General features: G+C 41.9%; 1 protein-coding gene and 1 long non-coding RNA gene across 2 annotated transcripts in view; one reads left to right on the top strand and one right to left on the bottom strand.

The window, feature by feature from the left end:
* The window catches only part of LOC129169827 (uncharacterized), a 97988-nt gene that overhangs the window by 76134 nt on the left and 5860 nt on the right, over window positions 1-15994 (bottom strand). Inside the window, exons 2-3 of the long non-coding RNA XR_008566477.1 lie at window positions 15023-15098; window positions 8833-9029 (exon numbers count right to left, since the gene is read on the bottom strand). This is a non-coding gene — a long non-coding RNA (uncharacterized LOC129169827). The remainder of the gene's footprint in view (window positions 1-8832; window positions 9030-15022; window positions 15099-15994) is intronic.
* On the top strand, window positions 1937-15186 carry glis3 (GLIS family zinc finger 3). Its single transcript, XM_054756657.1, has 10 exons — window positions 1937-2234; window positions 3426-3564; window positions 3636-4740; window positions 8852-9013; window positions 9096-9206; window positions 11154-11283; window positions 11401-11473; window positions 13545-13678; window positions 14837-14965; window positions 15047-15186. The coding sequence occupies exons 1-10, from the start codon at window positions 1937-1939 to the stop codon at window positions 15058-15060; spliced, it is 2295 nt and encodes a 764-aa protein (XP_054612632.1). The 3' UTR covers window positions 15061-15186.

Raw genomic sequence — 15994 nt, forward strand, 5'->3', positions numbered from 1 at the left:
AAAAGAAAAAGGTAAGGTTACCCAAAACTGAAAAACAATGTGTATTTCAGAATTATACAAAAAGACCTGTTTCAGGGCCCATAAAATGGGTCAACAATTTAAAGCTGTTGTGCAGTTGGTGCAACTAATTCATATAGGTTTTCCAAACTCTGGAGTAATTACTACCCCCTCTGTTAAAAAATGCATCCCAACTGTGTTGCCTGTGCTCTTATCTTTCTGACAAATACACCACATGGTGGCGCAGTTACTAAACATTATATGTCAGGTTGACTTGAAATTTCTCACACAGCTCAATACGCTCTCCAAACACACCCAGAGTAACTTTCAGGTGTTAGCCAAATCACCACAAAATCTTTAGCGGACTGACAAGCGCATGTCTTTAAAATGTGAGCAAGGTTGGTTGAAAAACATGTTTGCCATCAAGCAAAACGTCTTAGCAATTTAGCAACTAATTGTTTGTCACTGTGTCCCTGGGGCAAGACACTTCACCCACCCTGCTCCTGTAGGCAAAACCTGCTCCAAATTGTAACACTCCACGTACCATTGGGCCAAACTGGCATACTGAATGGGCAGCACACGGTCTCCTTACACTCTGCCCAGGCTTGCGCCCTGCCCCGGCATGCTGCCATTGTCTCTCGAGACAGAAGGGTGCCTACTATATTATGTATGTATGTCTTCCAAAACATTTTGACTACAACCCGTAAGGGGCGCCACAAATCACCAGAGGTGGGAGAAAATCAGGGTTTTGCAAGTCTTGAGTAAGTCTCAAGTCTTTAATTCCAAGTCTCGAGTCAAATCTCAAGTCAAGACAAGACAGGTTGGGTCAAGTCCGAAGTTATAGGCTTGAAATTTTCAAGCCTTTACGAGTCAGAAGCACTGTTTAGCGTTAACAAATAAAATGCCAAGAACTCGTAATTTGCAAATTCAAATGAAATGATTCTTGGTAGCATGGTGACATATCACTGCCACTCTCCAGAAGTCTGGCACGCCCAGAAATGTAAGCCACACCCTTGGTGTTTGTTCTTAAATCTTATTGGATGTGAACAGAGGCATTCAATCAGGCAGATTCTGTAGGAAAATATGGTGTCTTACTTGAAATGAGATAATAACGGTCTCGTTTGTTGAATACTTTGAATGGGGACACATTTTACTCAACAAAATTCACTGAAAAGTATTTTGAAGTCAAGTCCCAAGTCATTGATGTCGAAGTCCAAATCAAGTCTGCAAGTCTTTGATGATATTGACAAGTCGGGTCCAAAGTCATCAAAATTGATGCAGTCGCGTGACTCGAGCCCACACCTGTGCAAATCACAAGTCATTTTTTCCGAGATAAAATACATGAATGAGTTTTGGAAGATTTATCTCCCTAAAAATGCACAGAGAAAAAACATGACAGTTTTGTGAAGTCACTCCTGTGTGTAGTTGTCTCAAAGGCAAAAGAAAAAAAAAACTTCCTGGAGACACAAAAGAGTGACGCTGAGATTGCTCAGTTGCCACTCACACCCATCCCAACGTGGTGAAGCGCAAACGCGCCTGCATGTTGCACTTCTGGTGTTGCTCACTCTGCACTCTACAGTGGAGGAGGCTATTGTGACATATGTCACCATAGGGAACAGCCACAACAACATTAAGTAAGTGGATGCTCTATTTTAAAGCAGATTTTTGAATATCAAATCCAGAATTACTTTGTGAGTCTTCTTTGCCCTTTCACTCCTCTATATTTTCATATCTTAGCATGCCTGTGTATTCATGCACTAAAAGTACTTTCCACATGCTAAAATTCACCAATATGATTTATTATTACTTTTCTGTTTCATTGTCTTCCTTCTTTAATTGAACGTTTTGCAGGTCCAAGACAAAAAGTATGCTGTCTGACCAAAAAGGGCTATTTTAACTGACGGCATCATGAGCTTCCTCTGAGCAGTGAGCCTCAACCATGAGCGGAAAGGGCTGCCAACTCATGGTGTCGCCATGCACCGTGTCCCCGTCGCTAAGGAAGATCAGAAGGCACGGGTCCCAATCCATCAAGGCGCCCGTAGCGTCCCCTCATTGGGGCGGTCCCCCCTTCCCATGTGTGGACAAGTCTACCACTGAGAAACAGAGCGGCAGCCACATCGCCCTGCCGAGCCTGAGCCTCCGCAGGAAGGTGTTGACTAATGGGAAGCATGGCGCTAAGCTCTCATCCCTGCACCAGAAGGAGCCTCCGGACACCACCATGCAGAGAGGTAACTGGAGTGAAAACCTCCGCCAAGGCCAAGATATCATAATCCTAATCTCCTGCATGAAATTCTGTGAAGTTGCTTTTGCGTAATCGTGAAGCTGACATTAGGTTAGCATGTTAAAAAATGTGTTTTTCAAGCTGTTGCGCTTCTGAAGCCCTGTGGCGTTCAGCGTCCATACCCTCCACAGCCCCAAACACAATCAATCGTCAATGAATCTGAAGTTTTTTAAATATTATTTTTGATTATTTTTCTCACATCGCTGCACCTCCACTGAAGGTCTCTGACCCCACAGCATCCCTACCCACCATCCTACAACCTCAAACCCAATGTGTCCTTAACGTGAAACTGATGATAGGTTTAAAAATGTTTACAAATTCTGTGAAGTAGCTTGTGTGATATTGTGAAGCTGATGTTAGCTCAGCACGTTTACAAATATGTTTTTTCAAGCTGCTGCGCCTCCCTTTCAATCATCTGATGCCCTGCATAGTTTGTCTTCAACATGAAACTGAAGTTACCTTGGCAGGTTTAAACATTTCTTTTCCTCTGAGGTCCGGGTCCTCACAGGTCCCGCATCCAACAACCCCAAACACAATTTGTCTTCAGTGAAGCTGAAGTTGGCGTCCTGTTTTTTTTTTTTTTTTTATGTGTTATTTTTGACAAGTCGTTGAACGCTCACTGAAGTTGTCCGACCCCTGCAATCCAACAACCCCAATACGAAGTGTCTTTAACGTCACACTGAAGACAACTTATCAGGGGTTTTTTTGTTCTATTTTTCATGCTGCTGCATCTCATTGGAAGTCCTCTGTCGCAAAAAAACACTGCAGAAAAGGTTTAAATATGTAATCAACTGAGCAAAACACAATCACCTACTTCTCACTTTTGTCCTCCGCGCGGTCATCCAGGCTGACCTCTTTGCGCTCTCATTTATTGATAATTAACCGAGCATAAAGCTGTTGCCTAAAGTCAGTTTGTTCAAAGTGGAAGCTGAACTGAACTCATTAGTGATTAACACAGCACAAGGTATCTTTGACTGCTCAGGTTGCCAAGGGAAATTCTGTAGCTTAAAACAGACTTAAGAAATAATATTTGTTTGGTTGGGGGGGGACACAGTGGTCTAATGGGTAGAGAAAGTCTGTAAACCAACTTGGTTAACTTCCATTATGTAGACACTGTTTATTCATTTTGAGGCCTTGTGTCCACCAGGCTGTGCTGTCTCCAGGCCTGTCATTGAAGTTCTTGGACATCCAGCTAGTTCAAACCTAACGGTGACCAGTATCCCGATGTCAATCCATCCATACGATGTCACATCAAGAGCGGCCCATCACCCTCCCCTTGATGCCAGGTGGGCAACATTGACCTCAGCAAGCTCCCCAAAGCCTATGAGTGCGGCTATGTAAGATGATTGTGTTTCAGGTCCTTGCTATCCAGAGAATCCCTGGCATCCACCACCCTCAGTCTCTTTGAAACCCAGTCGGTGTTTAGCAGCAGGCACGACTGGCCGTTTGGCTACCGCGTGCTCCCCCCACTGGGACAGGCGCCATGCTCCATCCAGGCCAGCGAGGGCGGCGAGCAGCTCAGCCTCCCACCTGGCACTGCCATGTCCGGCACAACGGCATCGAGCGCATCAGCCTCCCTGCCTTCGTACCTTTTCACAGGGGATTCTGGTAGCCCCAGACAACCAAAGAAGAGAGCTCTTTCCATGTCGCCATTGTCTGACGTGATGGGGATTGATTTCAACTCCATTATACGCACCTCACCTACATCACTTGTGGCTTACATCAATGGCTCTCGAAGCTCACCGGCCTCCCACTCGACGCTCTCTCCAGTCCAGTCCGAAGGTTATGGCCACTACTTGGGTGGGAAGGGCTCCTGGATCCCCCAGCTTCATTCCCACTTTGTCCCAAACTCCTCAAATACTCTGGCTCCACTGGACGAGTGCACCCGCATGAAGGTTCTCGAAGAAGGCGGGGTTCTGGAGAATCAGGCTAACATGGTAGTGGCGCAACAGTGCCTTTCAGATCCACAGGAAGTGCACAGGACTTCAGAGACTAGTAGACAAGAGACTAGCAACATTCTGCCCCCTCTGCAGCTACAACCAGCACAACTGACTGCTCAAGAAGTAACCATTCCTCAGGGACCACCACCACCCTACCACTCCCACCAGCACATCCACCACCTTCCCAGAAGTTACCACAAGAAGACTCAAGATCTGCACAGCCAGGGTCCACCCCGGCATGGGCTCGGCTTTTTACCCCAGGTCCCGATGCTGGAGGAAGAAGAAGGTGAGCTGGAAGACTACGGGACCCACTGTTGCATGTGGATGGATTGCAACGCAGTCTACGACCAAAAGGATGAGCTGGTGAGGCACATAGAAAAGATCCACGTGGACCAGAGGAAGGCCGAAGACTTCACATGCTACTGGGTGGGCTGTCCTCGCGATCTTAAACCCTTCAATGCCCGTTACAAGCTTCTGATCCACATGAGGGTCCATTCGGGAGAGAAGCCCAACAAGTGCAAGGTACGCTTTTGTTTCAGGGACACATAATACTGTTAGAGGATTTGTTTTAAAGATCATTTTGCATAACAGGGGACCTTTAAAAAGGCACAATCAGTCATGAACATGAACCAGGAAGTAGCCTGCTCACTGACAACTAACGGATGGTCAAAAAAAAATATGGTGCTTTTTCTACCCTTTTCTAAAGGTCAGTCTTGGTTGTGTTCTCCTGTCTGATTTATCTCTTTCAGACATACTGTAAATGTTTCACTTCCTATTTTCTATACGTGTCATGAAATATTCCACATTGTTAAGACTCGCATTTTTGTTTTTGCGTTCCATTTCTTTTCACTCCCGCTGGGAAATTACATCGGGACACAGATGAGTAATGCACAAACCTCTGGCCAGACACGCTTCATGTGTCTGCCATCAAGCAGTCAATTATTAACAGCGTGGCGTAGCGGCAGGCCGACCTTTTGTGAGAAAAATCTTCACTTATTAGTCGAAGCCATCGTTGCCATGGGACTGCAAGCTCTGGGGTCTTCAATCATGAAGCAGTTCAATTTCTATTATTATTGTCTTGGCTGTGAAGTAATTTTAGCATGCTGCAACATATTATAGCATATTATGCCAAATCTAAACATTATACCACATTTTCTAGGACCTAGTGGAAGGTCCTGCATATATGATTATATCTACGCCCACTAATATGGGAAAGTGGTGCCTTACACCGGACTGTACATACATAAAAAAGCCAGCACTTTGTTTGATTGGCAGGTAAAGCAAAGGAGTATGGGTAAAGAAAGTACAAGCGTCAGGAACAATGACAGTGCTCTTGTTACATAGTTAACATAAAGAACAAGCCCAGACTTGCACCTGCCATGCTATTGTGTGTTTGATGTTGTCGAAGCAGTCTGTTAACAGACTGGTTGGTCTATTTGTGTGTGTCACAGTGTTTGAACCACTGATAGCAATAGTTAGTTTCAGTCCAAAGGAATTTTAGGGTATTTTGTAGAGATGCTTGACATTGGCTTTCTAACTGATGTATGATATTGTTGTATGATATCCGATATCGTTCAGCACTTCGTTACCAATACCAATATCGGCAGTAGCTCTTCCTCAAACTACTCTCATGTCGAGTAATGAACACGTTATGCTTCTTCTACTGAATGCATTTCACAAACAACACGGTCTGTGCAAAATAAGACACAAACTGATGGATGCAATGTAAGTTATTGAAAAAATTTCACCTCTTCCTGGAGGTGTGATATTAGAATATTGCAGAAGTATTGAAGGAAGACATCTTACTGCCTGCCCCCTCGCATAACCAGCGCTTTATGTCATGTACCGCATGACAGGTTGGTCTAATTGGACAGGTTCTAACTAATTAATTTCATTAATTATGTAAAACAAAACGGTGTAATTAATGCATGCGTACCATGTCAAGCCACCCCTCTTTGTTATGACGGCAGACAGGCATAATAACGTCCCTATCCAGAGTCTGACGCTCTTTTATAACTTTATTCTGACCTGAACACATCAACAGCAGTGCAATTCCAACACCACGTATGTATCACCAACTCCCAAACATGTCTCTAGTCCTCCCTGAAACGACACTTCCTCATTATCACTAGACAACAGCGAAGTGCATTGAGGGCCACTCCGAATGTCACAACATCTTTATTATGCTTGGATGTGTGGTCTAAATAAACAGAAAGACAAAGAAAAGTGGATATTCTCACTAGAGTAACTCTTACTGCTGAAGTACAATTTGTTGCATTTAAGTATGCTCGGAAATCCCAGAAAATGCATTTACAGTGAATTCAACTTAAAAAATTATGTGGTGTCTTTGAACGCAACCCCATGGCTCATAATGCTTCAAGTGTGATTAAAATGATCTGCTACTATTAAAGAGACTAGTGTTAGGCAAATGCATTTTCAGGCGTGTGGTGTCTTTTAGCGTGATTTAAATGTTCACTTCATTTGGAGCTGTTGATACATACAAATATATAAAATGATGTCATGTCATTTATCTTGTTCATAAAATACAGTGAAAAGGCACAGTTGCAAATGGTGATTCATTATGATTAATTCATTTGAAAACTGCGATTCATTTGATTCAATTTCTAATCATTTGACAGCCCTAATAAATATCCCAACGAGAGTCCAGTGAGCGGTTCTGAGAGAATTAACCTCTGGCTAAAGAGGTCCAGTCTGCATTACCTGCCAAATCCTGGCGTCATTTGCTCCTCCCTATACCTTGGAAACACCATATGCCTGCGCTGTTTCTTTAACTGCCTCATATTAGTACATTGCTTGAGTAACAGTGCTTATCCACGCAGTCCAGTCCTGCATACACTGGGACTCAAACCCGCAACCACACAATCCCATCAAATGAGAGTTACGTCGAGCAGTGCTTGCTAGTGAGCCAAAAGCCCCAGGCTGTCACCGCACAGTCCAGCACAGCGTCAGGGAGTTAGGTTTGCACAACATACTATCACACAGCAACACTTGCTTGTGTTCCTTAGACAATACGTTCCATAATTTGACTCCACATATCGACATGCTAAAGGTTTTTAGCGTTTCCGTTCATATTTTGTGCTAGTCTATTTCAACTACGATGGGTGCTCGGACCAAACTCTAGCACACAAACGTCTATGATATGACACAGTGCCTGTCAAAGTTTTGGAGACATCCTCTGATTCAACAACATGAGCATGCGTGTCTAAACTTTTGACTGTGTGCAATGTACAGACTAAAATAACAATCAACATTCGGTACATCCGCATGACTGCATCAAAAATGATGCCTTTACATATAACAAGGTGTCCATTATAATGTCAAAGAGGTATTCATTGAACAGTATGTTTTTTATTGTGTATATTTTGGGTTACCTTTATTAAGGTGCATGAGGCACCTCGGCAAACTACAACCACAATAATAAGTATATCGTGAAATGAATACCTCCCTGACGGCCTCTAAGTGTAAATCAGCTTCATTACGTGTGTGAAGAATATTACTTTCTCTTTCCGTGCTACTATTTCTACAGTATTTCTTTCATGTTTCACCTGTAAATACATGTCAAAAAAACAATTCTCGTCTAATATTAATTATTCCAGAAGAATACCTGGTTAGCTGAGGAGTATCGTTCGTGAATAATTAATGACCGAGAGGTATAAGTATGTGAGGAATTCCAGTCTCGGTGCAACAATAACAAAATAGGACACGCTCTGTGTATTTTGTCCATAAACGGAGGACATTCCAGCTGCCCCCTGCAAACAGGAAGTAAAACTACGTGCTGCGTTTGCATATTTTAGCCATGAAGTCACAAGGTTTGCATGATGCAGCAAAGAAATCTGACTTTGCAGCCAATTATCAGATAAAAATATAGCATTATTATCCTTGCAAAGGCGTATTTTTTCATCTTATTTGATGTTGCAGGTTTACCTAATGTGGTAGCCAGTTAGTTTATATGTAAAAGGAGATTCCATGTCAAGATTGATGCAATTTATTTAGCCTGACAGGACAAAAATGACAATGCACTGATATTTGTATAAAGGCTGACCCCTCCTGGCTGCTAGAGGTACTAATCTTAATAATAGTTCAACATATTTGGATGACCAAGGAAATTCAATTGAATGTTCTTGACATTAGTAACATCTGACTGCCTCATTCAATGAAACATTAAATGAACAGTTTGAAGATATTATATTATGTTCTAAATAGCATCATTATACATAAGATCTGCTTTGTGTCACTGCATCGCTGCAGCAATATGACGGTCATGCGTCATTATCCAAAAATTGTAATTTAAATCCTTGCATAGGATAATGGCATTATTAAAAGTATGCTATCATTACATGGAAGTCAATGTCAGGAAATAAGGACTTGCTTGGTATTAGGCGTCAGTGTTCATGGGAGACTAAATGAATGTTTGTGTTTTTTTACATTTGCATTTCCACCCACACAACAAGGACGAGCAGCTTGTGTGAGTGAAATCCAGAAAGCTCGCAGTGCATCTCAGAGGAGGACAAAAAGAGGCCGAGGTCCTCCTCCATGAAACTCTCTTAATAAACGGATGCGAGAGAAATACTGCACAATGTGATATGGCCTTACCATCGTTTTTTTTTTGCAGTTCAAGGGCTGCAAAAAGGCCTTCTCTCGCCTGGAAAATCTCAAGATCCACCTGCGCAGCCATACGGGGGAGAAGCCGTACCTGTGCCAGCACCCAGGATGCTTCAAGGCCTTCAGCAACTCCAGTGACAGAGCCAAACACCAGCGCACCCACTTGGACACTGTGAGCAGCACAGACTCTATTGAACAAAACACACAGAGAGGTCATTTCAAAGGGACATAACAAATTGTCTTCGGGTGTGCAGAAGCCGTACGCATGCCAAGTGGCAGGCTGTGCGAAGCGCTACACTGATCCCAGCTCCTTGAGGAAGCACATCAAGTCCCATTCCAATGCAGAGAGACAGTTACGAAAGAAGGTAGGAAGCTGGATGACTCTCTAAAGAGGATTATACAAACAAGCCACAACATTAGGTGCACCTGCACAATGAGGTCAAATACAAGAGCAGACTTTTTGGACTGAATATTATAAACAGCTCTTAGTAGGATGCAGTTTAAACTATTAGCACAATAATAAACAAGTGTGTAGATTAAAACGTGATGAGATTTTTCGTTTGGAGAAAAGCTGGAAAAAACAGACACACGTCACTCGCTGACGCTGTGAACACCAAGGAGGGTTGGATTGCAAGGTGTGTGTAAAGCACATAATATACACTTCTAATAATGCCTTGCACACTGCCACTTCCATATTACTGCATTATCGTTCATAGTAGCCATGCCATAATAGTTCACAGTCTTGGTTGGCTTCTGGCTGCCCTGTTCTCATGATACGGCTGTCCAAAGAATTGTGGAATTGGGCTCATTGCAGAAATAAAATGAACAAAAACTCAGCAAAAATGGAGGTAAAAAAAAAAAAAGGTATAATGTAACTAAAAAAAGCTATAATGTTGATACTAATAACTAATAAAAACACAAAGATTTGTCTTTAAATGTATATATTTGTATAATGTATGTATATGTTGTTTTGTTATTATAAATAGTTTTTTAAAATCATAAATATAAAAGGACAGCTGGACAGCCCCGACGACAAAGACAAGTAGATACAAGAGAAAATCAGTGAGCTGTACAGTACCATTATTATTATTATTATTATACAGTATATTATCATAAGAGTGGTTTAGAGCTGAATGGTCCATTGAGAGTGGTCCATTGAGCTGAATAACATCTTTGGGTGTCAATTTGTGGGACAATAAACATTTCAAAACGCACCTGCATCGTTTTGTGACTCGCTTAAATAAAAAAAGTCTGTCCATTCATATGTTTTCATTGTACTTTTTAAAAAATAATGGTAAAATCTCATCCCGTCTCGTTCTGACGGACCCAATCTTGTGCATCGTCTCGTCTCGCAAGTTGGGTGTCTCGTGACACCCCTACTAATGAACATATTTAAATTAATTAACCGATTGTGCATGCGTGTCTTTATTATTTTGAGCTCAGAAAGGTCTATTCCAAATGTTTTCGTGCTTTAACTGGATAAATAAACCAATATTTTCTTTGAACACTTCAATTACAAAGTGAAACCCTCGCCTGTTTAAACATCCACCTACTGAATGTTAGCAGTAACAAAGGTCATAACGTGATGCATATCTTTTTCATCTCCATAGATACCAATTCTACGTTTCATAAAGCTCCCCACTTCTGCAACCTGTTGAATTAGGAACTTTTAGAACTGGAACCTATGCCATAATAGTAATAGATCAAAACACTCAATTCTGATTATTTGGATTGAACAAGCCACAACTGACGAAACCGCCAATTCTCAAACTGAGGCATGCGTACCACTGGTGGTACTCAGGAACACCAGTTTTTTTTTTCCAGTAAAAACAAAGCTATGTTAGAGAAATAACTGACCAACTATAAATGTATAAACCATGGACTCACAGAAACTGAATACAAATAGAAATAGAAATCTCTGGTCATTAGAAAAAATATTTCTGCATTTTCTTTAAATAAGGTGCAAACACCGGCCACAACATTAGGTATACCTGCACATCTGATCTCATGATATCAAATAGAAGAGATGCATCAAAAATTCTGCCTTTGCGATGATAATAATGGTCACTTTTGATTGACAATGTCAGAGCGCTACAAATTAGACAGTATACCCTTTTAGCTACAGCACATGAGAGAGGAAAAATATTAGGGGCACATCTTCAAACTATGACCATAATAATAAACACACTGTTACATTATTACCCCAGTCAGAACTGATTATTGGTGCAAAGCTCTTGTTTTGTATCACATCGGTGTCCCTTGAGTGAAATCTGCAGCACTGATACTGATGGTCCATGTGTTATTTCCTGTAGATGAAATCCACAGTTGATGTGACCGAGGACCCACTGGCAGACTGTTTAACCATCCACCATCTGCACCCGAGCCTCTCTCCGCCAGACAACTTGACAGCATCCTCCAGAGCTCCTTGTGAGCCATGCTCATGTAAGCAGAAGCTGTCGTCTTTCATAGATTTTGAACACATGTAAAGCAACTACTCATACCTGGTAGCATACGCATTAGACTTACACTGTGGTGGTCGCCCAACCCCTTTTTCGTCAGCCGCTAAGCAGCGACAAGACTCCTCCCACAACCCCAGTTTGAATCTGACACACACCCTTCAAGATAATCACAGGTAATCAGGACTTTTTTTACTACATTTCATAGTGGGGTTTGTTTCATTAACTGCACAGAATACACTAAAATATGGCAGTTGTAAATTAAAATGATAATATTACAATATTATTTTATTTAATATACACAAATAAACATATAAAAAAATAAGTCAGTTGTAACATTTTGCTCTCTCATGTAAACTAACGAAGAGGACACATATTGTATACAATAAAATACAGTTTGTAATAGCACAAATCATAATACAAATATTGTTTTTACAATAACATACATTGTGTAATCTGAATGCATTTATGAGAAAAAAAATATATAAATTACTCAAAATTATTTTATCAAAAATGCAAAAATGCATCATACAGTCTGCTTAATTGTTGTTGTTACAATTTTTTAAAACTATTTTTACACTTAAAACCTGGTACTGGTAGTGTAATTATTTTTGTACTCATTTTATGTGTTTATTTTTTGCACTATTTATTTTACAGTGGGACCGCGGTTAGCGTCCGCCCCCGGTTAGCGTGTCGGTTAACGTCAAAAACTTACGCCAGCGTACAATATGGCGCACATCTTGTCGTTATTAATACACTGCGTGAGTCCAACTGTGTATTTTTCTTCCTTGTTAGCATCCTTTTCGCTAGGTGGCAACCAGAACCGGAAATTGCGTTGCCTGTCTGTGATGTCATCAGCGGTTGAGGAAAGAAGTTTTGATAGTTTTACATGCATAAAACAATTCTAAATGCATATAAATGCCGAATGAAAGGGATAAAAATTTAAGGTTACTTTTACCTTCTTTGAAGACGTGACGGTTCTTGCGGCAGCGAGATCAACCATCTTCCTGTTTTCAGTCACATCAAGAATCACGTCTTCAGGGAAGGTAAAAGTAACCTAAAATGTTTATTTATCTGTTTCATTCATCATTCATATGCATTTAGAATTGTTTTATGCATGTAAAACTATCAAAACATCTTTCGTGTTAACATTTTCGAGAGTCAACCGCTGATGACATCACAGACAGGCAACGTAATATCCGGTCCCGGTTGCCACCTAGCTAACAGGATTGTTGTGCTATATAAACATGTTTTGTGTTTTGTGTTCACATTTTTGGCTTTCTGGAACGGATTCATTGGATTTTCATTATTTTAGTGATGGGAAATTTTGATTTCGGTTAATGTTAACGTTCCAGAGTCAGATCTTCTGGAACGAATGAACAAGGTTAACCAAGGTTCCACTGTATTTTATTGATCTATATTGTATTATTTTACATTACGTTCTTTTAATATTTATTATTGCACCGGTAGTTGTAGTTGTACACGCTGAGCATTATCTGTGGTCAGTGGTTTCGATTCCCAGCCAGTAAGCCATTAGAGCGCTGTCATGCCAGTCTCAAGCCCGGTTAAAAAGGAGGGTTGCTTCAGGAAGGGCATCCAGTAGAAATTAAGCCAAACAAAACCAGTGTTTGGATGTCTGGAATGTGCAAGAGCCTAATTTACCATCTTTCTATACACTTGGGAGGCTGTACTAAAGGATTTCTGCAGCCAGATGCTTCACGGCTCCTCACTGGCTGTGATTGTTCTCCTATCAGCAGTCGGCCGTGAACACGCACTGCGGGATTCTGGGGAGACAATCAGGGGCCGTGAAAGCAGACCTCGCTTTGCCTCATTGGCCTAGAGTATGGACCAATGAGGCAAAGCTGGCATTATTGGATGCTATAGCACCGACTGAAGTGTCTGAGGAATTCAAAAAGCAAATTCTAAAATCTAAAATACGATTCATACTCCAGTGGAAGAGAGAGAGTTGGAATTACCTCATAGAGGTTAAATCGATTGTAAAATCCTTGTTTGCATTTTGCTTAACTCCTTTCCTGGACTCATTTTGTCTTCTAATCCTTTTTTTGTGCGCATTTTGGCAAAACTTTGCCTCCATTCATATTTGCTGCCAAGCGGACGTACAAGTGTGCAACAAAGTCACAGCTACAGAGCAAGTTTAAAACTCTTTAGAGCACAATGAGTCGCATTCCCTTGAAGGTTCTAATATACTCAACAGGGATGTATGAGACAACATTAAATGTTTCTCAGGTTTGGTGATCACCGGCTCTTCTGCGGGGACCCCTACCCACCTCCCTCTTGCCTCCCGCATCCTCCCGACGGGACATCCCAAGACATGAAGCAACCTGGTCGGGCCCCTGACCCTGCAGCAGACTACAGCCCAGGTATGGCCCATGTATTACACCTAAATCTTAGACATTAAAGAGGGTATAAGGTAAGTATTAGGGGTGTCACAAGACACTCAGTCACGAGACAAGACGAGATTTTAACTTTACTTTACTGCAATCTACTAATATAATTTCTACTACGTTACACTGTTCTGCACTCTGTGTGTATGCTACTGGTCCTGCCTCCACCCACCGAGACAAAGAGACTCTATGACTCAATCCATTCAGGCCGTTGTTCTATGGAACAAATGCGCCAAGGTGCTGAAACCAATGCACAGAGTGAACCCTCTTCCTGCCTGTTTGGAAGAGGGAGACGAGGAAAACAGACACGCACGCACATGGCAGCATATTGAGGCCGGCAAAATTATCGAGTTCATTTTCATTTACTGTGTGATTAACTAATTAATTTATTATCGTCCCAGGCCTAGTGCCCATGAGACAGTTTTTTCCTGGACGAGAAATCTTGTCACGTATTAACCTCGGGAGATGTTGTGACACCCCTAGTGTAAGTACATGTTGTTGTGTTGCAAGTTTGTATTAGCAAGCGTGTGGGTGGCCATTTGACAATCTGTTTTGAGCAGATATGTCACACTCTGTGTGACTGTGTTTCCATCATTAGTTCCGGGTCATTGATGTTATTGTGTTTTGCATGTCGGTGTGATAAGTTTGATCTACGCCAGGATTTATGCGCTCTGCATCCTACTGCATTCTGGTGAGCATTTTCCTTGCTCCTGTAGTGATTTGTCCTCAGCCTACTTTCTGTGCTCGCTAGCCGGTCTTAGTTGTTTCTTTAGCCTCCTAGAATTTTTGCTACCCTGTGTTAGATCCCCTTTTTTGTGAATAAAAAAACTCTATGGACTACGACTACCAACATGATGTCTCCGCATCCAGAGGTAACGCAACAACAAACGCTAGTAGAACGTCATAAGATTGTCTTTATGATTATATGCAGCAGGTGGAGCGTCTCAGAATGAACTCTGTACCTCTATATCAATAAAACCTCCAGCTCTATCTCCTTAGTACCACCAACAGCATCAAAAGCAATTTGAGAAGATGTCAATAAAAACAGGCTTTGTCACAATATGTAATTGAAGCGGGTGTTTTTTAAAAATGATGGCCACAATTGTGTGTGTAATGATATACTCTCTAATGCAGAGCTCTCAGGGCCGATGGAGGCGCTCTATTGTTACGACGGGATGGACGCTTCCAGTCACCTGATGCGAGTGGGCGACTACAGTGGCAGGGGTAATCCCAACGGGCAAACCGCTCTTTCCTACAACACAGGTAATGAAAATAAAAGTCTGAGGATGTGCTCTTTATTGCCGCCGGATTTCAAGTTACCTCAATGTGCATCTGGACCTGCAGGGTTTGACGTCTAAGCATCAGGAGGAGACTTCCTCAATGTGATGGACACCTCCTGTAACCACACGGAAGAGTGAAATAAGCCCACTTGTGACCTTCCACACCTTTGCACTAGTTTTCTTCAAGGCAGTGGACATCATGCAGATGGCACATGAAATAAAAGAGAATACAGTACACAGTTAGGTCCAGCAGTATTTTGGACAATGACAGAGGTATGATTTTGTCACAATGGATGTGAACTAAACTCATTGCAAGGCTAGCACTAGTTCTTCATTGAAGAGGGGACTGGCAAAGAAACAACAGGACAAAAACAATGAGAGAAGACAACAAAAACAACATCATCTGTCCGTGCTTGCGTCATCTTACTTTAAGAGGGGGCAAACGGAGAGAAAATAGAGAACAAAAAGGAGCAACAGAACACAGCACCAACAACTGCAACCTCAACCTGCTAGTGCTTTGTTCCGCTTAATTTAGGTGGTGTCAAACACAGAAACTACGTGATCGGGAGCCAGTATGCGTTGACAGAAAGCAACAGCAACAAAAACATCACCTGCTAGTGCTGGTACTTTAGCATAATTCAAGAGGGGGCAGAGAGAGGGGGGGGAAAGGGGAACAAAAAGCAATAACAGAATACAGCACCAAAAAGAGCAACATCAGCCTGCCAGTGCTTCACTTAAGAAGGGACAGATGAAGAAACAAATAGAGAACAAAAAGCAATAACTGCATCAACATATCCTGCTGGTGTTTGATTTAGCTTAATTTACAAGTGTATAGGGAAACAATAGGGGACAAAGGCAATAAAGAAACAGCAACAACATCGCCTGCTCACGCTCGTAGTTTAGTTCAGTTTAAGAGGGGACATAGAGAAAGAAAATAGAGGACAAAATGCAATAGCAGAATACAGCACCAACAAGAACAACATCAACCCGCATAGTGCTTGGTTTAGCTTGG

Source organism: Dunckerocampus dactyliophorus, chromosome 17, assembly GCF_027744805.1.
Source record: "Dunckerocampus dactyliophorus isolate RoL2022-P2 chromosome 17, RoL_Ddac_1.1, whole genome shotgun sequence".
Taxonomy (NCBI): Eukaryota; Metazoa; Chordata; class Actinopteri; order Syngnathiformes; family Syngnathidae; genus Dunckerocampus; species Dunckerocampus dactyliophorus.